This window comes from Mesocricetus auratus, unplaced genomic scaffold (genome assembly GCF_017639785.1).
Source record: "Mesocricetus auratus isolate SY011 unplaced genomic scaffold, BCM_Maur_2.0 Super-Scaffold_100025, whole genome shotgun sequence".
Taxonomy (NCBI): domain Eukaryota; kingdom Metazoa; phylum Chordata; class Mammalia; order Rodentia; family Cricetidae; genus Mesocricetus; species Mesocricetus auratus.
Genome location: NW_024429206.1, coordinates 14,170,122 through 14,196,789, shown reverse-complemented (window position 1 = coordinate 14,196,789; position 26,668 = coordinate 14,170,122). Strand labels below are relative to the sequence as shown.

The window sequence follows — 26,668 nt, the reverse complement described above, 5'->3', positions numbered from 1 at the left end:
GCTGGCCTTGAACTCAAAATCTTGCTTGGCTTTTTTTTTTTTTTCTTCAAGACAGGGTTTCTCTGTATTGTTTTGGAGCCTGTCCTGGACCTTGCTCTGCAGACCATACCTAACTAAGGTCTTAAGAAAAATGGCTAGGAAAAAAAAATCCTTTAAAAAACAAAACAACCAAGTGGAAGTCTAACTTGACCACAGATGGACCCAGTTCAGAACCCAAGGAGAGCCTCAGAATTGAGAGCTGACCACTGCCAAGTCTTTCTTTTTTTTCTTTCCGAGGCAGGGTTTCTCTGTATTGTTTTGGAGGCTGTCCTGGAACTCACTAGGTAGACCAGGCTGGTCTGAACTCACAGAGATCCGCCTGCCTCTGCCTCTCAAGTGCTGGGTTTAAATGCGTGCACCACCAACGCCCAGCTGTCCCGAAGTCTTAAATCAAGTGAAAATAAATACAGACAGCCTGGGCTAGTGGTTCCCAATTACAACCCCAGCATCTCAGCAGGCTAAGGACAGCTATAAATTCTAGGCTAGCCTGGGCTAGAGAGTAAAACAATCTCAAATGCAAACAAACCCACCACACCCTGAGTTCCTGGGCCTGGCCAACACACCCCTCCTTATGAAAAGGGTGCCCTTTCAACAGGGAGAAGGGGGAGGGGGGAGAGCAAGAGAGACGGCGTATCTGTAAGAAAAGTCAGTATATTTATGGTTTGCTTTATAAAAGTTACTATAATACAATGGTACATAGTATTGAATTCACAAAAATATGAACAAATATTTACAGCAAGACACACCCACAACGGAAACACTTCTCTTCAAAAACAAATTACGTACAGATGACAGAGTCTACACGCACAGACAACCCTAAGATTTATTGGTTCTCTTCTTTGTAGGGACAGCGAGGGGGGGGAGGAAAAAAAAGAAGAAAAAAATCAGAAACCCCTGACTGTTCAAAAGCAGAGATCTATTCGACGATAACTAAAGCTTTCAAAGAAAAATGGGCCCACATATCAGGGTTATTGCAAACCATTCCTGGGGGTGAGCCAGGGGTTTGGGGAGGGGGTCAGCCCCACACCTCACCCATCATCAAAGTCAGCCAAGGTTAGTGTACACGGGTCCCACGGTGCGGCTCAGTGAGGCAGGGACCCGGCAGCTCCTCCTTGGCTTCCGGGCGTCTCCATCCTTACCCTTTCGTGGTGGACGGAAGTAGATAAAATAAAAACCGCCCTCGTTGGGGGCAGGGGCAGGTGGCTGCACCAGTAACTCAAATTAGCCATCTCTACACACATCTCCTCTTGTGAAAAATAAATATTTTTCTCATTTGCGCAATTATGCGGAGAACTGTAAAGGGAAGAGAAGGTCACGCTGTGCCCAGGCATCCCCTGTGTCTTAATGCCGCTGAAGGCCTTGACCTTCAGACCTACGGGCAGTCTCAAACACAGAGGGCCTGTGGAGAATTAAAAAAAAAAAAAACCCACAACAAAACCACCAACGACAAAGAGAGAGAGAGAGGGAGAGAGAGAGAGAGAAAGAAAAAAATAACAATTCTTTGTACAGAATTTACATATAAGAAGCTTGACACAAGCTGAGATACCAGAGGCTCCGCCCTGGTCTGCGGGTGAGGTCAGCCCCACCCGGAGCACTTTCATCTTGGTGAGGACTCCGGGTCCCAACAGTCACGGTCCAGAAGTATTTACATGCCAGCTCTGCTTTCCGGGGAAACGGGGGACTTTGCTGTTTGTGTCATTTTTTGTTTTGTTGTTGGTGGTTGGTTTGCTTTTTTTTTTTTTTTTTGGAAATACAAAGAAATAAGGAAAAAAAAAGTCTTCCCACGTTTCTACAAGAAACAAGGTTTCTGAGAAAAAGTCCATTATGGCAGTCTATCTACAGGAATCGGTTCTGAACTAAAAAAAAAAAATAAAAAAGAATCATTTTCTTCCCTTCGTTTTGATTTTATACACAAGAAAACAAATTCATGGAAATCAGCCCTGAAGAGGGTAGGGATGGGAGCCCTGAAGAAGGTAGGGATGGAAACCCTGAAGAGGGTAGGGATGGGAGCCCTGAAGAGGGTAGGGATGGAGCTAGGGTGGGGGCCGAGCTACCTAAGACTTACATTGGAGCTTTAAAACCTCTTCCAGGACTATTTTACTTTCTCTGGGAGAAAAACAAAAACAAAACAAAAACAAAAAACCTGCTCACTATGGAAATAAATACGCTCTGGCCTCCCAGGTGGGGGCCGCTGCAGGGCAACATGGGTGTTGGGTGTGGGTTGGGGTGAAGGGGCAAAGCTTATCAACAACAAAAAAATGTCACATGCATACGGTCAGACAACCCGTAATGGCAGGGCTGGGGGGCCCTGAGGGCCCTGGCACCCCCTACACCCAGGCAAGGCCGAGGCAGCAGAGAGTGGAGACACCCCTTCCCAGTGTCCCACTGCACTGGGGACGCCTTGGAAGGCTCCATCATTGCTGGCATCCGAATGAGAAAGTAAACATTGAACCCAAGGATTTGGGGGGGGGGAGTAGGGCAGCTGGGAGCACCCAGAGAGGAAGTTCCTGTCTGGGACCAGCTTGGCTCCCCCAGGGTCTACCTCAGGGAAGGGACACCCTCAACCATAGGGGAAGGGACAGACTGGGGAACAGGCCAGGAGACACTGTGGGGTCTGCTCGCTGCACCCACAGGCAGAGAGGGGCCTTTCGGGCATGTAGTGTTCTGAGGTTGACCCCGCTGAGCCCCCTCTCCTGCAGCACCTGGCCCGGAGTCAGCCCGGACCCTGGGCCCACACACAGTTTCACTGAGGCCTCCAGGCCCCCACAGGGCTCCTCCTCTGCTTCTGCCTTCACATTTTCAATGGTTAAAATGTCTTTTCTTAGGACAAGGAAGAAAAAAATAAAAATGAAGAGAAGACAGCACAACAGAGCAGCATTCACGGAGAAAGGCTGAGGCCGAAGACAGCGAGAGAGAAGACGGGGTGAAGAGCTGGGTACGGATGAGGACAGAAAGCCTGCAAAGAGCATCTTCCGAACGGAAAGACACGGCTGAGACAGAGAAGCCCTTTCCCGCTGCGGGGCTGGGGCTGCGGGCGGGTCCTGGGGTAGTGTTGGGGGGCGCCAGGCCCTAGCGCGGCTGCTGGGGAAAGGGACAGCACCTGAAATGGGTGGGAGGTGGAGCCTGGCCCAGGGCGAGGGTCCTCCCGGGCTACGGCTGACATCCTTGGCCTTTGGCACCCGGGGACTAGTTGAGGGTCCCCCGGCAGTTCTCGGAGCCACAGAGGCAGGGGATCTTGACATCCTCGATAGGGAACTTGTAGTCGTATGTGATCTCCTCGTTGACATTGATGTGCTGCTTCGAGTAGATGACAATCTTCTTCTGCGACTCCACTGTGATCACCTTGGCATAGCAGTTGGGCTGCAGGGGAGGGTGGTGATGTGTGAGCCAGGGACCCTACCGCAGTGACCCCAAACCCAACTGAGCCCTGCTCAGAGTCACCCGCTCCCGGCTCAGCTCTCCAGTTAGCGCCTCCTATGCCTGATATTAAATGATGAGGGGCTAGAGAGATGGCTCAGCGGTTAAGAACACTTTACTACTCCTGCATAGGACCTACAATCGGTTCTGTGCCCCAGCATGGCAGCTCACAACCATCCAGTTTCAAGGGATCTGGCGCCCCCTTCTGGCCTCTCTGGGTACCAGAAACACATGCGGCTCATATACATCTATACATGCTGGTGAAACACACACACACGGTAAACAAACAGATAAATCTTTAAAGACAACCACAATTATTTCCCATCAGATGTACTGCAGGAGGTGCCTAAGCCTGTACTTGTAGGCAGGTGTTACTTCTGAGTCCTAGACAAGAGGTCGATAAACTACAGGCCCTAGTCACCTACGTTGGTAAAGAAAGTTCTATTGGCAGGGTCTTGCCACCTTTCTCATTTGCATATCACTTGTGGCTGCTTTTGTTTGGAGAATAAGATGGCTACTATAGAGGTCATCGTGTTCACTGGGGGCCTGAAGCCAAAACTATTTACAAACTTCTCCCCAAGCCCTCCCTTCAACAATCAACGCCCATTATGTGCCTACTTCTGAAGCCACTCAGGCATGGTTAATCCCCGCCACTCATCTGGGCAGCTGCTGTAGTCTCCCACTAGTCTGGAGCTCACCAAATTAGCTATGCTGGCTGACCAATGAGCTCCAGGAAGTCTCCTGCCTCCACCTCCCCAGCACTGAGATTACATCACACCTTTTTTTGTTTTGGTTTGAGACAGGGTTTCTCTGTGTAGCTTTGGAATCTCTTCTGGCACTAGTAGACCAGGCTGGCCTCAAACTCACAGAGATCCACCTGCCTCTACCTCCCGAGTGCTGGGATTAAAGGTGTGCACCACATCTTGTAACATGGGTTTTGGGGATTGAGCCTGGGTCTCTTGTGCTTTCAAGGCAACCAATTTACTAACTAATGAAACTGGGTCTCATGTGTGTGGTCCTGGCTGGCCCAGAGCTCACCACATAGACCAGGCTGGCCTCTAGCCCACAGAAATCCACCTGCCTCTGCTTCCTGAGTGCTAGGTTTAAAGGTGTGCAGTGCCACCATGCCTGGCCCTCAGCCCATCTCTCTTTTTTTTTCCTCAGCCCATCTCTTGAGCACTTCAGTCTTTCACAGTCTCCACAATCCCTACTGCACCCATTATACAGAAACAACAATGGAGGTCAGGAAAAAAGCTCCTCCTACAGGCCTCTTATCCCCTCCCTGTCACGGCCGGTGGCCTGGAGCTTGGGTCCCTCCCAGAGGCGGGGTCATCTCAGCCCTTCGCTGGGCACTTACATTGCAGCTGTGGTTAATGAATCGTGCAAAGTTGCCGCACTTGGTGGCGTCGATGATGGTGTCATGATCTACCCTGAACATATAGCTGCTGCCGATGCCTTCATCCTCATACCGTTTCTCCCGCATGTCTGCAATCACCTGGCCACAGGAAACCGTTAGTCTGGACCTACTCCGTCCCCCCCTGCCCGCCGCCGCTCACCAGTGCCCTGGGCAGCACCTACCTGGCGAATGTTCTGGCCCACATACTCAATGACCATCTCGTCAGCAGCAATGGGCTCCATAGCAAACAGGCCCCAGTCATGGATGTGACTCTTACAGAACTTGAGCTTTTTCTTCCGGAACTAGGGGAGGGAGGACAAGAGGGGTGAGCACTCCTTCAGGTCCCACTGCTGACTTGGCTGTCCCAGAGGAGAGCTAGCCTCACCTTGAGCTGGTTGAACTTGAGCAGGTCACTGTCGCAGCTGCCAGTGAAGGAGGACAGCAGGCGCCGTTGCTCAGAACGCCGCTCTGAGCCCGCTCTCGTGGAGGCGTGAGGCTGGGCTGGGATGCTCATACCCTGCTGGCACGACGGGACGACAAATCAGAAAGGGACAGATTTGGCCCTGTCACGTCCTCTCCAGTTCCGTCCCCCCACCTCTGGGCTTTGAGCTCTGACTTTCCAACTCTTGGATGGTTTTTCGAGGCAGGGTTTCTCTGTGTAGCCTTGGCTGTCCAAGGACTCACCCTGCAGACCAGGCTGGTCTCCAACTCACAGAGATCCGCCTGCCTCTGTCTCCCGAGTGCTGGGACTAAAGGCGTGCGGGGCTGCCACCACCAATGCTTTTTCTTTCTGTCATGACTGAGCCCTCCCTGCCTTATGGAACTCCTCTTCTCAGTGGTCTCTTCTGACAGTCTATGTGGCCTCTTCCCTCAGATCAAGACCCTTGGACTTGTGAGCCTCCCTCTTACCATGCCATCTACTCATGACTATGTATGTTCGATTGAAAGTTCATCCCACACCTTGGGGGGAGGAACTCGTTTTGTTCACTGATGCAGTCCCTAAACAATGATTACCACACAAGAGGTGCTCGATAGGTATGTACTGAATAGAGAAGGGGGGAAGCCAACTTTTTGGAAATACATTTATATCTAAGGTTAAAACCATCTGGGGGGGCCGGGCGTTGGTAGCACACGCCTTTAATCCCAACACTCCGGAGGCAGAGACAGGCGGATCTCTGTGAGTTCGAGGCCAGCCTGGTCTACAGAGCGAGTTCCAGGACAGCCTCCAAAACAATACAGAGAAACCCTGTGTTGAAAAAACAAAACAAAACAAAAAACATCTGGGGGGCTCTCTACTACCCACATAATACAAAGAGGTTTTTGTTTTTCGAGACAGGGCTTCTCTGTATTGTTTTGGAGACTGTCCTGGAACTAGCTCTGTAGACCAGGCTGGCCTCCAACTCACAGAGATCCACCTGCCTCTGCCTCCCGAGTGTTGGGATTAAAGGCGTGCGCCACCAACGCCCGGCTGAGGTTTTTGTTTTTTGAGACAGGGTTTCTCTGTGTAGCCCTAGCTGTTTTAGAACTAGTTCTTGTAGACAAGGCTGGCCTTGAACTCACAGAGATCCATCTGCCTCTGCCTCCCAAGTGCTGGGATTAAAGGTGTGCACCACCACCCCACCAGGTTTTTGTTTTGGTTTTTTCGAGACAGGGTTTCTCTGTATTGTTTTGGAGGCTGTCCTGGAACTAGCTCTTGTAGACCAGGCTGGCCTCCAACTCACAGAGATCCACCTGCCTCTGCCTCCGGAGTGTTGGGATTAAAGGCGTGCACCACCAACGCCCGGCTTGGTTTTTGTGGTTTTGTTTTTTTTTTAATTTTGAGAGTCTACCTATGTAGCCTAGACGATGCTAGAACCAGTGAGCCCCTACCTACCCAGCCCCACCTTTACCTCCCACTGAGGGATGAAGGATGATGCTGTCAACCCTTGCCTGGAACCTCCTCTGGGAATGCTCCTGACTGAGGCCCGGCTCATGCAGGCTCCACTCACAGTACCTGGGTGTCCATGGGAGGCTCGTCAGTGCTTGCGCGGCTGCTGTTGAGGTATCTCAGCTTGTCTTTCTTGTCGATGGTGTAGAAGCCCTCGCTTCGGGCGCAGCCTGTCACGTGCTCTCGGATGCCATCGTCTCGTTTCTTTTTCTTCGCTGACGAGAGGCTGGTGGGTGGGTGTGGGTCAAGGACCACATGAACATTTTCAAAGCCCCCCTCCTGGTCCTTCTGCCCGGCTTTTCCAGCCTCAGAACCACCTCTAGTGGCACTGATGCCCGGTCCACCACCTGCTTCAACGCCACCTCGACTAACTCCGCTGATGCTGTCCCTAGGCGCACAACACTGGGCACATTTATTACTACTTTCTGCTTGTTTCTCACCTGGAAATAGGGGTAATGATGCATCTATGAGTAGTTAAGTATGCTCAAGAGTACCCTGGCAGAGCTCCTGAGACAGCAAACGACCAAATTACTGTGGACATTGGGGCTCAAGACAGCGCCATTTTTTTTCCCTTTTTGGTTTTTTGAGACAGGGTTTCTCTGTGGCCTTGGAGGCTGTCCTGGCACTAGCTCTTGTAGACCGGGCTGGCCTCCAACTCACAGAGATCCGCCTGCCTCTGCCTCCCGAGTGCTGGGATTAAAGGCGTGCGCCACCACTGCCCGGCCAGTATCACCGTTTTTTACAGTGATAATAAACTGATTCAGGATCCTATAGCAAAGAGCTGGATTCTAGAGCCAGCTTTGTCTTCAAACCTCAGCCCCGCCACTCGGTAGCTGTGTAACTTTGGGCAGCCAATTAGCCTCTCTGAGACTTAGTTTCCTCCTGTGAAAAAAACAAGACTACTAACTACCCTGTATTTTACTGGGCCACCTGGGATTCAATTCAAGCCTAGCAGAGAAAGGCTTGAAAGGCTGAGGGATCCTAGGTCAGTCCCCTCATCCTATGTTTGGACCTGAGACCACTACCTCTGGGAGTGACAAAGGCCTGGCTAAGTGACAATACCTGTACTATTGCCTCCCTGGTACTGTGACTGCTACAGACAGGGTGATATGCCTAAAGGGACTTCTGCTTCTGAAGAACAGGGACCCCAAATCTGGCAGGATATAGGGATGGTAGACCCAGAGTGTGTCATTCAGCCAGTCCATGCCATTGTCCTGCTGCAACAGGCGCTCGTAGGTGACACACAGGAAGCGGATGTCCTCCTCGTCGATGCCACCATTCCAGATGTCATACAAGATGGTCATCTCCTCAAACTCTGAGCGGGGCCGGAAGAGAGGCTGGGGCGGTGAGGGCTCCGGCGAAGCCGACGGGGCCACCAGGTCTTCGTGGCGCTTCTTGGGTGGCCGTCGCCATGGTCCTCGCACCTTGGCCAGGTCCATGTACTCTTCGGTGACTTCATCCCGGCGAGGCCCCGGGGGAATGGCCTCAGAGGGCCACTGGTTGTCCAGCTCCTTGAAGGGCAGCTTGGTGGGTTCAACAGGTGGTGGAGGTGGAGGTGGGGGTGGCTGAGGCGGGAGGGGCGGTGGGGGGGCTGGGATGCCTGTGTTCCGGAAGTCCAAAGTCACAGCCCGAGGGTCATGTGCACTGGGGAAGATGGGGGCCTGTGGCTGGCCTGGTAAGAGTAGGAGGTCCCTCCCCAGGGCAGGCCCTGGCGGCGGGCGGACCAAAGGTCCATCCAAGGACAACATGGACGGTGGGGATCGCCGGGGCCGGCCTGGCTTCCTCTTGATGGGGGGTGGGCATGGAGCTAGGGAGGCAGGCAGCAGGGGAGGCAGCTGGGTAGGCGGCCGAGGCGGGGCCCTTAGGACGGGGACAGGCAATGCCAGGGGCAGGGGCAGGGGCAGGGGCAGTGGGAGGGGCAGGCCGGTCTCCAGGAGCACTGGGGAGGCCAGGGGGCCAGAGCGCTCATCTCGTCGACCAGCTGGGAGGGGACAGACGGGTAGAAGCAAGGGTCCACTGGGCTCAGGGAAAGTGGGCGTGAAGCTGAAGTCCCGGCCAGGTGTCCGTGGAAGGCCCCCACTGCTCAAGCCAGGGGACGGGGATGGATAGGAGAAGGGGCTGCCAGGCACCTGTGGGGAGCTCAGTGACAAGCCACTGCTGCCCCCTGACAGTGGGGGCTCCCCACCTGGGGTGGCTGGCACTGTCTCTGTGCTCTGTGACTTGGCCAGACTGCCACAGAGACCTGGAGTACGTGGGGGCTGATCCTCAGGGGGAGGCTCCAGGGGAGCGGGAGGTTTGGGGGGCTCTCGGGCTTCAGGCTCAGGTGGTGGGCTGGGTGGCCGGAGCAACCGAGGGGGCGGCAATGGTGGCTGCAAGGGCAAGGAGAGCGTCGGAGGCGGCTCGGGCTCCATTTCCAGGTCTTCCTCTGCAGAGAGGTAGGCAGACAGCAGAGCAGTTAAACAAGGCATCTCGAGAACCAGCCCTGTGTCAGGGTTCCTCTCTGTAGCCCTAGCTGTCCTGGAACTCGTTCTGCAGACCAGGCTGGTCTTGAGTCTTGAACTCACAAATATCCACCTGCCTGTGCCCCACCCCCCACCAAGTGCTGGGATTAAAGCTAAGCACCACCACTGCCCTACTTGGAAGGGGCTTTTTTTTTTTTTTTTTTTTTTTTTTTGGTTTTTACGAGACAGGGTTTCTCTGTATTGTTTTCAAGGCTGTCGGTCCAGCCTGGCCTCGAACTCACAGAAATCTGCCTGCCTCTGCCTCCCAAGTGCTGGGATTAAAGGTGTGCGCCACCACCGCCCGGCTGGAAGGGGCTTCTTAAATGCCAGGAGGAACAATGCTAGCTTTCCCCATGTCTTCGGAACTACGTTCTTGTGGCTAGAGTGCAGTTTAGTGGTAGAATGCTTGCCTGGCATTTGTGAGGTCTTGGATCCGGACCCCAACATTGCAGAAAACTATGGCCCAAGAAACCCCACTCCATGGTGGAACAAAATTCAAGTCTCATCTTTGCCATATTTGTCAGTTTTCATAGATTCCCCTGGCATTTATCTCTACTCTCTTGGGATCTAGTTTTTCTAGTGCATTTGTAACCCTGTCACTCTGACCTACACTACATGCTTCATGAGGACAGAGATCTTCGTCCATTTGATCTACTGTTGAATTGACAATGCCTAAAACAGTACAGGGGACCAAAAGAGCCTTCATATTGACTTACTATTTATTCACAGACCTGTGACCTGTTCTCAGTAAAATGACATATTAAACAAAAGCTACAGTTTGCTCTCCTGGATTTTTTTAAGGTACACACTAACCATGTGCAGCTAAGTTAAATATACCAAATGTTGACATAAATTATAATTATTTATTATAGCACTGTGTCTTTTCAAGTGCAGAGACTGCTCCTGCCATGGCGGGCATTCCCATACCAAGGCCCCAGCAACGAGCCGTTCACATGCTTTGCCGTTCTCTGTCCAGCAGGGTGCAGAACCCAGCGTTCCCTCACCTGACCTGGCACCTACAGGTGCCCGACCCACCTGCTACTAAACCCACCGTGGATCCCACTGAGTGTGTGGATGGGGCACCTCAGTGACACATGGACTGACGAATAACCTTTGGGGAATCCTTTTTTTTTTTTTTGGTGGGGGACTCAAGACAGGGTCTCTGGATGTCCTGGAACTTGCTCTGTAGGCAAGGCTGGTCTCGAACTCACAGAGATCCACCTGCTTCTACCTCCTCAGTGCTGGCATTAAAGGCGTGGTGGGAATCTTGTTATTGAATTGTGAGCCAGCCCAGCAGTGATGCAGGGGAGTGGGCTGGGGTCTTTCCAGAGGACCTGTGCTGGTTCCAGTGACAAAGACACTACCCAGCTTTCTGCCCCATGTCCCACCCAACTCCCGCCCAGGAGGCTGCAGTGTTTACCTGGACCACACTCAGGGGGTGACGGGAGTTGGGCCTCTGTCTCCCTGGCAGGGAGCTCTGGAGAGAGCAGCATGTCCTCTTGTGTGTTTTGGATTGGCTCTTCTGGGGGCTTTGTGCTCCCGTCTCGTTCTTGAGCACCCATGGCCAAGGGAGGCTCCTCCAGCACAGGAGTCGGCATCTCAGGGACTTCATCCTCAGCCCCAGTGTCCACTTCCTCTTCTGTGCCCAAGGACTCCCCCATGGGGGCTCCTGGGCTCAGAGGGACTTCTGCCCTCTCCTGCTCAAAGTCCTGGCCACCTGCTGGAGGCACGCTCTCATCGGTCATTGCCACCACCATTGCTGCGGCCATTGCCGTCTCCTCCTTTTCCTCCTCCTCCTCTTCTTCCCCAGGCACAGTCATTTCCTCTTCATCCTCCGAGGATGAGGATGAGGACGATGACTCAGAACTGGAGTCAAACTCAGAAGACCCAGAACTTTCACTGGATGACGACGACTCAGGCGTGGCTTTGGAGGCGGCGATGCTCTCTGTCTCCTCTGGATGAGGGACACGGGTTGGGAGGGTTATTTCGTGGCCCCTGGTGCCCTTGCCCCATGCCAGACATTTCCCCCAAGGCCTTGAACAGGATGCCCTCTGAATACAGCCCCCAGACACTGAAGGGAAAGGAAACTAGTCCTCAGTATAAAAAGTGCAATTAACACAGGAGTCTTCGTTTTCAAGTGAGCAATCATAGCACCGTTCAGTACGTTTGTTCCCAATGTGGCGACCACCACCTCCAGTTAGTTCCCAGGCGTTTCCGTTGGCACAGTCAGATGCCACCCACTTCACGAGCACCCACCTTCGTCCTTCCCTTCCCCCCACCAGCCTTAGGAACCCACTGATCTATGTTCTGGTCTACGGACTGGTCCATTCTATTTGATGTAGCTGGGATCCTGACACATGACGATGTGCTCTTAAGGAGCAAACCTCTCAAAAGCACCGATATCAGTCCCAGAGCATCAGTGACTGATACCCGACCTCCGTCCTTGGAGGACAGGCTAGGGGCGGGGCGGGGCCGGGCTGCCCACCTCCCTGCTCACCTTCCTCAGAGTCTCCATTGTCCTTGTCACTTGCCTCTGACAGGGCTATGTCTTGATCATCGTTATCAGAGTCGATCTGGTCGTCACTGTCGTCGTCATCATCCTGGGGTACAGGGTCAGAGGGACACAGGTGAGCTAAGGGTCCACGCCCTCCCACCCAGCACCCAGGAGCCTCCCCGATCCAGACCTTATCAGAGGTGGATGAGGATGATGGTGAGGACATGTGGCTCCTGGGGCCTTCCTCCTCCTCCTCCTCTTCTGCTTCCTCCTCTTCCTCCTCAGTGCTATCCCGTTCCTCCTCCTCCTCCTCCTTGTCTGAGGCTGAGGATGAGGGTGAGGTGGAGGAAGAGCCTGAGGATGAGGACGCCGAGGAAGATGAGGACACAGACAAGGACTCTTTCTCATCCTCTTCCCCGCCACTGTCCAGCTCCAGTGGCCGTGCTGGCCGGCGCCGCACACCCACGCTTTTGGGGTCCCGCTTGGCCAGTTCACACGGGGTATCGGTCATGTCCCGGTCACGCTCCCGTTCCGACTCTGTGGGAACAGCAGTGGTCAGAGCCGAGGTGCGGAGGTGGGAAAAGAAGGGGAACAGACAGGCAGCCAGTCAGCAGCCGAGACCACAAACCTTCATCTTCCTCATCCACAGAGGTTGACGGCCGAAGCCGCTTCTGGTCACCAGAGGAGGCTGTATCTGGTGGCTCCTTCCTCTTGACTTTGAAGGAGGGCAGGCGAATGGCGCCACGCAGGCCAATGCCGAGGCCCAGGCCCTCGTAACCCAGGCCTTCACCCTTGCCCCACGACTCCAGCAGACACGGGGCGATTCTGTCTTTGGGCTTCGGCCTGTCCTCATCCTTGTGTTCACCAGACTTCACCGGGGTCAGTGAGGCCTAGGATAAGAGAGCAGGAACAGTGATCACAGTCAGAGGCAACGATGCCGCCCCCTGCAGGCAGCCCCAGGTCATGGCACACTCTTCCCACACACCTGGCCAAACGCACTCCCTACCCGGGGTTCCAGAGCCTTTTCATCACGGCCTCACTAGTAACATGCTACTTAACAGCTGCAGTTCTTTGAGCAGCAGTCTCTACAAGTGGGAATGGGAGCCGTGTGCTGTGAGGACATGTCTGTACCACTATTACAGGGATCACTGTCTCCACTCAACGGAACTGGACAAGTTCCCTGTGCCAGGTGGTTCCAGCACGTTACAATGTTACAACAGTCCCCACTGTGTTTAAGCAACTGACTTGATATACCGGTAAGAGAAACAGAAATACAGAGCTTTAGGGGTTCTTGTTTCAGACATTGAAACCAATTTCATTTCTTGAGCTAGTGCTTTTTTAAAAGGAGGGAGGGAAGGGGGCTGGAGAGATGGCTCAATGGTTTGTTAAGAGCAATGGCTGTCTTTGCCGAGGATCCGGGTTCCATTCCTAGCATCCATATGGCGCTTCACAACTATCTCTAAGTCTAGTTCCAGGGCTTCCGATGCCATCCTCTGTGGACATCAGATGGGCACTTGCTTCATTTACATACATGCAGGCAAAACACCCACACACATAAAATAGCGCCAACCAACAATGACAACAGAGCTGGGTGTGGCGGCACAGGCTGTAACCCTTACCACTTGGGAGCTGGGAGCACCTAAGCCAACTTTGTTTAGCTTCGTAGAAAGTTTTGAAGCCAACTTGGCTTACATGAGACCCTACCTCAAAATAAAGTAAAATAAACAGAAAGCACAAAACCAGACACGGGCTACTGATCTTATGAATCATTTCTTTTAAAAGTTTGTTTATTTTTATATTATGTGTATGGGTGCTTTGTCTACATGTATGTCTAGTTAGTACCCATGGAGGCCAGAGGAGGGAAGTGGATCCCCTGGGACTGGATTTACAGATTCGTATTGGCCCACCATGTAGGTGCTGGGAGCTAAACTCTCTACAAGAGCAGCCAATGCTTCTAACTGTTAAGACAGCTGCTGTTGTTTTACAGGATAGCATGGAGCTGTGTAGCTAAGGCTGGCCTTAAACTCCTGATATTGAGCCGGGCGTTGGTGGTACACGCCTTTAATCCCAGCACTCGGGAGGCAGAGGCAGGCGGATCTCTGTGAGTTCGGAATCAGCCTGGTTTACAAGAGCGAGTTCCAGGACAGGCTCCAAAGCCACAGAGAAACCCTGTCTTGGAAAAAAAAAACAAACAACAACAAAAAACCCTAACCCTAGCCGGGCGTTGGTGGTGCACGCCTTTAATCCCAGCACTCGGGAGGCAGAGGCAGGCGGATCTCTGTGAGTTTGAGGCCAGGCTGGACCGATAGCCTCCGAAACAATACAGAGAAACCCTGTCTCGTAAAAACCAAAAAAAAAAACAAAACAAAACAAAAAAACCCTAACCCTGATATTCTTCACCCCATCTCCCTCATGCTGTGATTGCAGGGGTGCTTCCCATCTGTCTTGGGCACTGGCTTGGGCTCCATTTTCAGCATCTGTTAAACAGTGTGGTAGAGCACACTTGTAATCCCCACACCCAGAAGTGGAAGCAGGAAAATTCTAAATTCAAAATCATTCTCTGGTCGGTCAGTGGGGGCACATGCCTTTAATCCCAACACACTGGAGGCAGAAGCAGGAGGATCTCTGTGAGTTTGAGACCAGCATGGTTTATAGATCGAGTTAAAGTACAGCCAGGACTTGTTACCCAGAGAAACCCTGTCTCGAAAAATCAATCGATCAATCAACCAATCAAACAAAAAGATCGTTCTCTATTCCATACGGAAACTGAAGTTAGCCAGGGTTAGGGACTCTGGTGGGCTTTGTTTGTTTGTTTTGGTTGTTATTGTTTGTTTTTTGTGACAGGGTCTCTCCATGTAGCTCAAGCTGTCCTGGAATTTGCTATGTAGCCCAGGCTTCAGAGCACCACCTTCCTCTGCCTCCTGAGTGCTAGGATTAAAGGTGTGTGCCACCTGGCTTCACTAAGTATTTTATTTAAACCTAAACTGGATTCAGCTTTGATAAAAAAGGCAAGCCTCGGGGTTGGAGAGATGGCTCAGAGTTTAAGAGCACAGACTGCTCTTCCAGAGGTCCTGAGTTCAATTCCCAGCAACCACATGGTGGCTCACAACCATCTGTAATGAGATCTGGTGTCCTCTTCTGATATGCAAGCAGAACACTGTATACATAATAAATAAATCTTTAAAAAAAAAAAAGGCAAGCCTCTCCAGGTGGATCTCTGCGAGTTCAAGACCAGCCTCGTCTATAAGAGCTAGTTCCAGCCAGGACAGCCTCCAAAGCCACAGAGAAACCCTGTCTCGGAAAAAAACAAACAAACAAACAAAAAAAAAGTGGGACTCAGGTGGAGCTCTGAGTTGGTACAGAGCAAGTCCCAGACAACCAGGGCAACATAGTGAAACCTTGTCTCAAAAACAACAGAAAGCAAAATACAGAACAGGCCTGTACAGATGTTCCTTCACTGTTCGCCCACAGGTGGCCACTCCAGGCTCTGAAACACTGGCTTCAAAGGTTGGTGTGAGAATTGGACAAAACAAACTCTCTTCAGGGCATGGACACTTTAAGTTATTGATGACACGGCTTTAGCTGCCTGTGACTGTTACTCATCCCAGGGGGCCAACACACAGTTCAAGTGAACTATAAAGAATTGTGTGGCGGGAGGTTCTTTCTGGTTTATTACCCCATAATACGGATGAGAAGCAGCCACTACAGGACTCACATACCCAGGCAGAAAAGAGCAGAGTCCCCTGAAGTGCACTGCAGGGAGGGGCAGCAAGACCGGGAGGACAAGTCCGCTTCCCTCTGGGCTTGGGGTGAGGAGAGAGGGGACTAGAGCGAAAGAAGCAGAAGCATCCTTGAGCCTGGACCATAGGCTAAGACTCTGTCTCGTAAAGAAAAAGAATTCAAGAAAACTTTCTCTCTGAAGTAGAGATAGGACAGTCAGGGTTTGTTTCTGTGGTCTGGATAGATACTCCCTCCACGAAAAAAGAAAAGTAGATGTAAAATAAATAAATTTAAGGGGGAAAGAAAAGGAAGGTCAGGCAGTAGTGGCCCACACCTTTCATCCCAGCACTCGGTGGACAGAGGCAGGAGGATCTCTGTGAGTTCGAGGCTAGCCTGGTCTACAGAGTGAGAGTTCCAGGATAAGCTCCAAAACTACACAGAGAAACCCTATTGTGTGTGGGTGTGGGGAGTCTCCATGAGGTCAGACTTTGTGCCAAGGACCTCAGAAGAGAAAGGGAAGGGGAGAAGGTGAGTCTGGCAGCCACTGGACAGGAAGTTACTGAGCTCCTGAAACTCAGCATGGGCAGATGAGGAACTGCATTTGATTTGTACTTTCATTTCGCCTTCTCTTATGTAAGGAAAGAGCAGCACACAACTAGAGGCTATGGGTCCAGGCTTCTCAGTCTCAATGCCGGGACAGAGGCAGCCAGGCATCCGGGAACACAAGCTGGGAGGAAGGGATACCTAGTCTGGTTCTTTCCAGGCTGTCTCGCTCTAGGATGCTCCCTGTCCATCCCCCCACATACCTTGGCCATCCGCTCCTTCTTGTCCCACCATTCATCGAAGGCCCGGAAGGCCACCACCTCCACCATCTTTCGGTTGAGATCGCGCTTCATGATGGCCTTGAGCTCCTTGAGTACCACCAGCAGGACCCCGTCCACTGTGGCCTTGTGTGGGTCCTCCTGACGTGGCACGTAGCCTGGGGGCGGCACGGAGGGGTCAAACTTGGGCAGGGGCGGCCAGTGCTGCCCGCGGCCTGGGCCGCTGTTGCTCAGGGAGAACGGACCCCGGTAGGGGGGCAAGTTGACAAACTGCAGTCCAGCGGAAGCCGCGGCAGCCGCAGCAGCCATGAAGGGCGGGTAGGGACAAGCGCCCTGGCCTGTCATGAGCCGGCTTAGCATCTGCGTTTGCATCTGGAAGGACATGGGCATGCCACCCCACTGGCCACCCAGCACGTGGCTCATGTCCACCTGCATCACAGGAAACAGTCCTGGTGGGAAGGGTGGCAGTGGCGGCAGGATGGGGGGCGGTGGGACGCCTGGTGGTGCCGGCAAGGGTGGGGGGGGCACTGCCACAGCCGGATGGGACGGTGGGGGCGGGGGCGGGGGCGGGGGCAAGGGCGGAGGCATGGGAAAGCCAGGCTGTGGCGGGGGCGGGGGCGGCGGCGGGGGTAATGGAGGGAAACCAGGGGGAGGGGGCAGGGGCAAGTTTGGAGCCAGCACGTTGGGGGCTGCCACAGCCCCCGCCCCTGGGGCCACCACCATGGGCTTGGGGCAGTCAGCGCTGGTGATGGGGGCCGAGGGCATCTCGTCATCTGAGATCTCCATGTCCTCTCCTGAGGACTGCTGGCCCTGGAAGAGAGCGGTGAGGGTTAGGCACAGGCTCACAAGCACCTTCCAAGCACCAGGGAGTTGAAGGCCTGAGATCCGTGCTGGGGATTCCCAGCTACAGCCAGGGCGTGCACAAACCCACTGACCACTCCAAATCATACTTTCCCTTCTGGTACAGGGGTATCAAAACAGCCATTCACTCAATAAACATCTGTTGGGCACCTGTGTGCCAGGCGCTGTTCTAGATGTTGACAACATGAAAGTGACAGACACCAGGCTCGCCTCGCCTGGTAAGGAGGCGGACCCGGAACGATAGTGCATCACGGAGAAAAGGAGGGGGAGGGTGACACGTGGAGGGGGCGACACATGGAACGGCGGGGTGACTTAGACTCAGCTTCAGTCTGGGAGAATCCAGGAAAGAGTTAACACTGGTACAGCATTTCCCACGCGCCAGGAAAACTTACATACATTGGGTATTTCTTAGAACAACCCTGCAAACCAACTTTGGTATCTCCACTTTTACTAATGAGGAAACTGGGACACAGGAAAAGTTTAAGTAACTTCCCTGAGACCACTCGACCAGTAAGAGACACAGCTGGGATGGATTTCAAACAGGAAGTGGCTCCCCAACCTGGGCTCGGCCAGCCAGGGGTCCTCACTGTGGCCAGCAGGGCCTGTGCAAACGGTAGTGTAACGTCTGAGAGAGCGTGGGCCGGGTGGCTGAGGGTTGCAGTCTTAAGGGCTCACCGGGGCTTTTTGTTTGTTTTGAAGAGCTTGGGACCGAGGCCTGCCCCTTCAGCACCCCAGGTAAATGCTTGTGGCCTGGAGCTGGGCAAGCACGCTCCCACAGAACCCTTTCAATCTTTTCCCGGTCACCCTTTTCACTTGGGACTCCTGGGCTTTTAGAAAACGCTGGCAAGGGACGGAGAGGGGCAGATAAAACAAAAAACAAAACCCACGATGGGGAGGACTCTCTACTTTGAGGCCTGGGTCTTTGGGAAATTGGAGTCGGAGGCTGGGAACCGGAGGAAACATGAGAGAGATGAGCTCCAGTCCCATGGCTCAGTCCCTAGCCAGGGTCAAAAAAAAAAAAAAGTTAGCAAGGCTTGACAGACTGTGAGGTCAGACGTCACACCACCTGGTGAGGATGGTCTCAGAGAGGACACCCTAGGCTCTCATCAATCAACCCTGTACACACCACGTCTATACACAGACTCACTCACTCTCAGGTACCTAAGTGAGAGAGGGCCCAGCAAGCTGACCAAGGAGGGAAAGGATGCCCTAACATCAGCTCTGGACAGCACCTAGCACTGTGTAACAGCACACAGAGGGTTAACCCAGGCTGCTCCAGTCAGCCAATCACAGGAGCCCCCCCTCCCTGCACAGGGGTAGGAACCAGCTGTCTGCAGTTCCTGTAGGTCTAGGTGAAAGATGCTTGGGTTTCCCAAGCAATGCCATGTTTCCATGGAGATGGTGAGGCAGGCCTCTTATTGACCCACTCAACAGATGATGAAACTGAGGCAGGAGGGGGGACAAATGCCTTCCTCTAGATCGCATAGCCCATGTGACAAGGCAGCTAAGGCTCTGAGGCTGAAACTTTGTGCTTTTAATCACCAGCCTCTGCCTATCCCCTCCCTCCCACCGGTACCCTCCACGCTGCTGCTCCCTCGCCTCTACCTCAGCCTTGTGTGGGCAGAGAGCTCTTTATCTAACACCGGCACCACACACTACCAAATACTGTTCTCTAGGCCGCCAGCAGGGGGCGCCCGAGGGCCGGCCCAGGTATCCCCGGGCTCTGTCTTGGGGAGCCCCCCAGACTCTAGCCCTTCCAGCCTTAGTTTCCTCTTCTCCTCTTATCCCTAGGGAGTGCTGGGGAGACCCATGCCCTCCAGCTACTCTGAGCTTCTCGGCCCTGGACCAGGTGGCTGGCACGATCAACACCCGCCAAACCTAGGCTGCCTAGAAGGGATGGGGGAGGGCCTACAGCTTAGCTAGCTCTAGTACACCTGTCAACTCCCTCTGCCTTGACCCTTGAAGACAGAAACCACTTCCCCAGAACTGCTGGCAGGCTCCCAGGAGCCTCAGCCACCTGCAGGCCCCACCTGTCTCTCAAAGGCAGCTAAAGTTCTCCTCTGTTCCTTTCTAGGCAGCCAGAGGGGCTTAATGGAAGGGCTGGGAAGGGAGACCCTCATTTCTGTGCCCACAGGAGCATGGAGCTGTATCTGAGCTTCTACTTGTCCATGCCTGCTGGGCCCAGTGATGCCAGGGGCCTGACCCAGGACGAGGACTGAGTGGGATCCACGAGCATGACATCACCCTCCTGTCCCCCAGAAAACCCAGACGGTAGCACCATCATCACCTTCCTAGCTTTGAAACTTCTGAGACTGGAGGTCTGAGCAAAGGGATGGACTGAAGAGGAGGGGCAGGTAAAAATTTGCCTGATTTATGCTATCTATGCTCCCCTTCAAAGGTAGCCTGAACTCCTTCCCTGTAAACATCTAAAGCCGGTGGGAGGAAAAGGAAGCCGTCTGCACCCTGGCATGCATCCCCTCAGTGAGCACCAGGTTCCAAGAGACAACACTTGGGAGCGCTGGCTGGGCCCGCTCCACACAGCACCCTGGCCAGCCTCCAACACGCCTGAGCAACAGGACTCATCATTCCTAGGCCACTAACAGAGAAAATGACCTGGAACCATGACCACAGCCCATCCTCCCCCGGGTGCCTGGAAACTCCACTCCAACTCAGAATCGGAACTCAGCCCAAGCTGAGAAGTCTGGACTCTACTTCCAGGGAGGACAGCACAGCTGTCACCTAGTCCCAGGGCTCCTGTCTTGGCTAGTGAAATGTGTCAAGCAGGGAGGAGAGGGACACAGGCAGACAAAATCAATCCCAGATAGAACAGATATGGCAGTACCTCATCCATCCTCTCTGAGGTCGGGGTCCTGTCTCCTGTCAGGTCCAAAGACACCTCAGCTGTCTGGCCTAGAAGACCCGTAGGGTCCGGGGGGCCCGGCTCAGGTGGGGGCCGAGGCCCCAGGCCCAGGCCCAGGCCATCATCCTCATCAGAGTCAGGCAGTGGTGTTGGACTGATGTCCTCGAGACCTGTGCTGGAGGGGCGCGAGGAGGGCGGTGAGGGGCCACGGAAGCCAGGCTGCGAGTTGGTGCCGAAGTGCGTGAGTGGGGAGAGCTGGGAGGAGGAAGAGGAGATGGGGCTGCCCTCCATCTGGAGCTCGGTGTCTGAATCCTGCTCCCGCAGGAAGGGCAGCTTGGTGCGCTGCTCTTTCAGCAGCATCTCGATGCGGGAGTCCAGGCTGTCGTGGGGCTTCTCGGGCCCCGCCGGAGAGGACTCCAGAGTGGGCGTGCCCGGGCTGTCACAGGGCTCCGGACTCCAGCCGAAGGTAGGCCTGCCGCCCAGCTCCATGCTGTTGTTGTCAGGGGGCGGGGGACCAGGAGGTGTGCCCGGCTTCTCCTTGGCTGGAGGTTCAGAAGGCGGTAGGGGTGGGGGTGCGGGTGCCCTCCGGAACTCCCCGCTGTCACGGGTCCCAAAGGATGCAGTGGCAGTGGGTTCCTCGGGAGGTGGGGGGAGCGGGGGTGCTGGAGTCTGATATGGAGAGAAAGCTGACTTGAATCCAGGAGCAGAGGCTGCTTGGGCAGGAGGTGGAGTGTGAGCAAATGTGGCCGAATCCTGTGACTGGGTCTTGAAGGGAGGGCCACTGCTGCCTCCACTGCTACCAAAGGAAAGATCTGAGGAGCCTCGGAAAGTAGTTGTGGCTCCAGCCACTGCAGCCACGGCAGAGTTGTGGACATAATGATGCTCGTGGCGGCGGTTGTAGGCGTCAGTGAACTTGCTTTCATGCCGCCGAGCCTTGAAGGTTGCTGTGGGGTCCTGGCTGAAGAGGTAGGAGGGTGTGGGCTGACGACTGGAATAGCTGGAATCCTGGGAGAAAGGGGTACCCAGGCGAGGCGTGAGCGGGGTGCCTTGTCCGTAGGAGTTGGGTGTGTCCAGACGACAGCTGGAGTAAGCTGTGTCCTGGGAGAAGGGGGTCCCACCGCTGTTAGGGGTGACTGAGGAGGAGCCAGAGCCACAGCCTGCCGATAGGCTGCCATCCTTGAGACGCTTCAGAGCATCTGATAGCTAGGAAGAGAAAGGAAGGAAATCACAGGGTGGAGGGAGGACAATCTGTGCATGAAGGTACACTGGTCTCCCATTAAAAACTCTGGCTGAGCCGGGTGGTGGTGGCGCACGCCTTTAATCCCAGCACTCGGGAGGCAGAGGCAGGCGGATCTCTGTGAGTTCGAGGCCAGGCTGGACCGACAGCCTCCAAAACAATACAGAGAAACCCTGTCTCGAGAAAAAAAAAAGCAAAAAACAAATAAACAAACAAAAACAAAAAACAAAAAACTCTGGCTGCTGGGGAGCCTGGAGCCAGCCAAAGGTAAGAAGTGTGGGGAAGCTCTTGGATTATCTCTACTCCTAGGTATAAATGTTTACTCTTCCCTAATTCCAGAGGCAGAAAGAGAAAACCCTGACATCTTTGTGAAGGCTGACATCTCCTTCCCACCTCAGGCTATCTGACATTAAAGGGCACTGAGACAGAGATGTGACCAAGAACTATGGTTTTGAGCTTGATGGACTGTCCTTAGAGAAGTTCTAGAGATTTTAAACAGTATGGCATAGGATAAGTGCTTCCTGGTTAGCAGGTAGACAGACAGACTTTAACCCTCTGAGCAGTAGGGGGATGGGGCAGGTTGAAACTCTGGCTGGGCAGAATTGGCCAAGTGAGTATCTTGGTAGGAGAAGGAGGCAGTCTGTACTCTGCTTCCTGGAGGTAGGAGTACAGGGATGGCCAGACACCAGACACTAAGACCCAAACACAGCAATGTTGTGACAGTCACATGGAAAAGTGGCCCCAGGTCTGCAGGAATCCCAGCACAAATGGAGGGCAGAATGGGAGGAGGGATTCTGTATGGACTGATAACTACAGGGAGCAGGACCAATCCCAGGGGAGACAAGCTATGACAGATCTTTGGAAAACAGGGCTTTTAAACCAGTTCTGAACCTACAAGCGGGTGTGGTCCTGCCTCTAAAGTCAGAGGTGCTGAGCCAGAGGAGCAACAGTGATCAACCTACCTGCAGGGTCTCATTCACAATTGGAGAGATAGCATCCAGCTCACCCACTGGGAGGGTCTGGGGGGTGTACCGGCCGGTGACCAACAGTTCATAGAAGCGCATGCGAGTTTCCCCTGAAACAGGCAGGGGAGAGGGTATCCATGGAGGCTCCAGCAGGAGATTTGCCCATGGGGATTCCAACTCGCTTATTTGCATCTTCATGGATCCCTTGTGCCCAAGACCACAAGCCTGGGGACACTGCATGTCTCCTGACTAGGTTCCTACCCTCTCTTACACCTCCTTCAAGATTCTCATCTGCCCAACAAAGCTACAAAAAACTCTGATTTCTCTGACCATGAGGCTTTAAGGTGAATACCCTGTTGGGTAGACTCCCCAAAACCCAAAAATGCCATCCTTGGTGCAAAGTCCTTCTCATTACCTGGACCATAGTTCCCAAGGAGCCATTATTACCCCCATCTCCCCACAATTCTTCCACTACGGCACAGCTTGTAGCAAGGACACAGGAAGTCAGGTGACTCAGGTGACTGTTAACCACCCAGGCCCAGAAGACAGCAAAGTTTGTCAAACACACATATTACCATATAACTGTGAACCAACTGTATGGTGCTTTTCACTACCTGAAGCCCCGAGGGACACAAGTCTATCTACCTGGGGACTACGGCCCCTCCCACGTGCAGCACATGGTCCCAATGAGCCCTAAGTCAAGCTCTCTACCCACCAGAGATTTTTATCAACCAGGCCCCAGATCACTGGTATTTATAGAGCCTTAGAGGCGCCTGCTTACATATGCAAAGGAGGTACATTCCTTGAGCTACACTTTACACTTTGCTGGGCTCTTTCTTGAAATACAATCTCAAACTTAGGGGGTAGTATCATCTCAGGGTTGTTTTTCTTTCTTTTTTTTTCTTTTCTTTTTTTCAGAAATGAAACTGTGGTAAGACTTAGCTGCTCTGAAAGATGTGGGCAGGTGGTGGAAATTAGACTTCAGCTTATTGTAAGAAAGGGGAGTGGATTTAAAAGTCTCTCTCTCTCTCTCTCTCTCTCTCTCTCTCTCACACACACACACACACACACACACACACACACACACACACACACACACACACACACGGACTTTACTACAGAGTGAGGAACCAGGGAAAGAGGAGCAGGAGAGTTGTAGCTCGGACAGACATGACAAGCTTATGACACATGGCTAGGCCAAAGCGCTGCAAGTGGGCTAATCAAATTCACTCAGGGCCACCACAACCCTTTGCAACACCCGGTATGGTCTCAGAGATGCAGGCAACATGTAGCCATCATTAAAGGCAAAACAAAACAGTAAGTTTTCCTCTCTTGCCTTGGCTGTGCTCAGGCGTTCACAAACCTAGTGCTCACAACACCTCTGAAGCTGGACCTGAGTCCTCTCAGGCAGGGTTCAACCGGTACACCACCCCTGCCCCCAAACTCCAGACTTAACAGTGGGGGAGGGGGACAGACGGACTCGGGACTCCCTCATTCCTGGGTGTCCTGCACTTTCCTTCACATGGGCAGGACTCTCAGAAAGGACAGAGGCAAACTTAGGGGGAATTCCCCTCTGAGTCTTGCCAAGCCTTTCTACCTGAGTCTTGAGGCAAGACTGAGGGAGAAAGGCAGCAACCCTGGAGGTAGGAGGCGTGGCTCTCCAGCCTGACTGAGCAGACCAAGGTGCTGCGGTCTCTTTAAGAGAGAGGAGGGAAGACAAGTGTCAACCCTGGAGCACCCAGAGCAGCCCGCCCCCAAGATCCACTATCAGTGCTAGCTCTCTGAACATTATCAATGAAACACTCCAGGGCTCAGATTGGTTCAGGGAAGGGGCACCAGTAGGGGTTAGGGGGTGTCGAGCATGGCACCCTAGATCTTTAAGGAACGACTTTTATTCATTTAAAGGCACATGGTTCTTCCTCTGTCCCCTACAAATCAACAAATGCTTCCTTCTCCCCAAACACAGACAGCAACACTAGGGACCATGTAAACCCAGGCCACTGGAGCTCAGAGAGAGGGGCCCACGGGGGTGTCACAAGTGGGGAAACCTCTGGGTGGTCCCTAAGGGTGCGGTGGCCAAGGACTGGCACATTTGGTAAATTATAGCCTGTCTCCTAGCAACAGACAACACATTTGGCTCCATGTGACACTGCCCTCCGGAGGGGACAAAAAGATAAATAAGGTGCTGGGGAGGGGGTTATCCCAAGGAAGAGGGGACAGTATAGGGTTCTCCTAACCCTGAAGGGAGGAGATTTCAAAGGAAGGGGTTCAGGCTCACAGGCGGCCTTCCAGCTCCTCCCCCACGGCGGCCTGCAGGCCTCTACTAACCTTTGGTGTCCAGCTCCACGTGGATGATGTTGCCCATGACAGAAGTGCTGTGCAAATGCTGGACGGCCTCCTTGGCACCCCTGACCGTGGCAAAGACCACCTTGGCAATACCCAGGTGTTTCTTGGTCTTCGGGTTATACAAAATCTCCACCTCCTCCACCTCCCCATACTTTTTGCACATGTCCCTTAGGAAGTTTTCACGGATGTTGTCATTCAGCTTGGCAAATGTCACCTGCTTTGGAGGCACAGGGCCCACGTAGAACTCATCGATCTAGCAGGGGCCACGGGGGGGAGAGGGAGTTTGGAAAACATTAAAACCAAAGAGAAAACACAACATTCCTCACTTGCCCAGCGGTTAAAAACAATAAAGGATGATTTCTTAAAAAAAAAAAAAATTTAAAGAAAAAAAGCATGCGGGCGGGCCTGGGAAGCGGAGGATTAAATCGTTTGGAACCTGGAAGTCCTCTGGGTTCTAAAGGAAAGGGGAAAAAGAAACAGTTTCTCTTTCCCCACCCCCTATTCTGGCCTCCGGTCCTTGCTGCAGGTTCCGGGACGACCCCCTGGTCTAGGAAGTAGCCCCCTTTAAAGCCAAAGGGATAGACAAGGGGGCGGGTCCCTGAACCAGGCCCCTGGGTGCACAGAACCCAGGTGGGGACCCAGAGCCCCCAGCTTCGCCGGCAGGACGCTGTATCAGCGTCCTCGTTACAGTTTCTCCGAGTGTTATTTTGTTTACAGTGGCCGGGAGGGGACACCACTCTCCCCCTCCCCGCCAAAACTTCCCAGCCCTGGACGGCGGGAACTCAGAATCCGGCTGGGCTTGGTCAGGACTGGCGTTATTTTCGAACTCGGGGAAGGGGGGGAGGGACCATAAGACAGAGAGGAGGGGTCCTACCTTGAATTTGGGCACCGACAGCTCCAGCTCCTTGGTTTTGGTCCAGATTCCGACCACCCGGGGATCTTCCACGATTTCCACCGGGCGGTTGCTGGACATCTGTGGGCAGGGATAGGGGGCTCAGTATGGAAGGCTGGCACCCTCCCCAGGGGCAGGGGGAGATTCCCCCCTCCAGGCACCAGTCCCACTCCAGGCTGAGGGGGGAGCCCTGGCTGACAGTTGGCCAGGTGGCTGGGAGAGGGGTCCCCCTCCGTTCGCCTCTGTCTGGGGGCTCCACCGGGGATGGGTGGGGGTGGCGGGAAGGCGCGTCGGCTACTCACCGCCAGGCTGAAATGCTGCCCATCGTAGCGGTACAGTTTATGGTGCCCCTTTTTCAGAGCTGGGTCAATCATCAACTTGTAACTTCTCCAATGGTGGTTCCTCCTCTCGCCCGAAGGGCCGGGCTGCGGCGGGGGCTGCTGGTGGTGGTGGTGGGGGTGACTGTTCTCCATGCCGTTAACCCAACCTGAAAACCAGCAAGTTGTTGTCTTCTCCGCCGCTTCTACACATTCGCCAAAGAATCCAATCGGCTGGCCCCCACCCCCTCCCACCTTACCAGCGCGCCCCGAAAGCTTGTCTCGCTGGCTCTCCCCCCCCGGAAAAAAGAATGGAGCGAGAGAATAAACCCTTTCCGGGAGGATTTACGCGCCCGCCCGCTCGGCCACCGTCTCCGGCTGGCAGCGAGGGGCTGCCCGGGGCCCCCGCTGCGGGCTGGCGCGGTCCGGGGCGCACGGAGGACGCGGGCTCCGGCCCATGGTGCTGCCGGCCGCCCGGCGTGGCGCTCGGCCCGGCTCGGGCTCGGGCTCGGGGCGCGCGGCAGGCCTGGCGTCGCCCGTCGGGGCGGGGGCCGGGGGCTCGGGCCACCCGGCTGTTCTAGTCGCGGCCTCTCTCCCTCCCCAGCCGCGCTTACATCCCCGCCGGGCGCCGGCCTCCCTGCGCCGCCAGCCAGTACATGGTGTCCCCCGCGGGAGCCGAGGCCGGGGCGGCCGGACCGGGGGCCGGGATGGGGGAGACGCCGCCTTAGCGGCTGCCGGGCCCCGGGCTGTCGCTGCCCTTGCTGCCGCCGCCGCCGCTGCTGCTGCTGCTGCTGCTGCTGCTGCTGCTGCCCGGGAGGCGGCTGGCGGCGGAGGCTCGGCTCCCAGTAGCCGCACATCCCACAATACACCGCTAA

General features: G+C 54.2%; 1 protein-coding gene across 2 annotated transcripts; it reads right to left on the bottom strand.

Annotated features, from left to right (window-relative positions):
- Nucleotides 1–674: 674 nt before the first annotated feature.
- Setd1b (SET domain containing 1B, histone lysine methyltransferase) lies at nucleotides 675–26,668 on the bottom strand. 2 transcript variants are annotated; one of them, XR_005870980.1, is made up of 18 exons: nucleotides 26,408–26,668; nucleotides 25,779–25,963; nucleotides 25,459–25,557; nucleotides 24,567–24,837; nucleotides 22,236–22,348; nucleotides 20,019–21,239; nucleotides 16,301–17,125; nucleotides 12,403–12,664; nucleotides 11,965–12,311; nucleotides 11,778–11,880; nucleotides 10,701–11,234; nucleotides 7,945–9,204; nucleotides 6,846–7,012; nucleotides 5,238–5,369; nucleotides 5,035–5,154; nucleotides 4,814–4,951; nucleotides 3,140–3,399; nucleotides 675–1,895 (listed from the first exon to the last, which is right to left on the bottom strand). XR_005870980.1 is itself a non-coding variant. In XM_040731405.1 (17 exons), exons 2-17 carry the CDS (start codon nucleotides 25,947–25,949, stop codon nucleotides 3,226–3,228), a joined length of 5,937 nt encoding a protein of 1,978 aa, XP_040587339.1. In that variant the 5' UTR covers nucleotides 25,950–25,963; nucleotides 26,408–26,668; the 3' UTR covers nucleotides 675–3,225. The 2 variants fall into 2 exon arrangements, 1 of the variants encoding a protein (XP_040587339.1); XM_040731405.1 differs by having other exon boundaries at nucleotides 675–3,399.

What these genes read in the sequence shown, in the direction of transcription:
- Setd1b (XM_040731405.1), bottom strand. Translation starts at nt 25,949, where the DNA reads ATGGAGAACAGTCACCCCCACCACCACCACCAGCAGCCCCCGCCGCAG. An exon ending in TTGTGAATGAGACCCTGCAG is followed by an intron (nt 21,240 to 22,235) that starts GTAGGTTGATCA and finishes TTCTCTTCCTAG; the next exon opens with CTATCAGATGCTCTGAAGCG. An exon ending in CAATGGAGACTCTGAGGAAG is followed by an intron (nt 11,235 to 11,777) that starts GTGAGCAGGGAG and finishes TCCCTCATCCAG; the next exon opens with AGGAGACAGAGAGCATCGCC.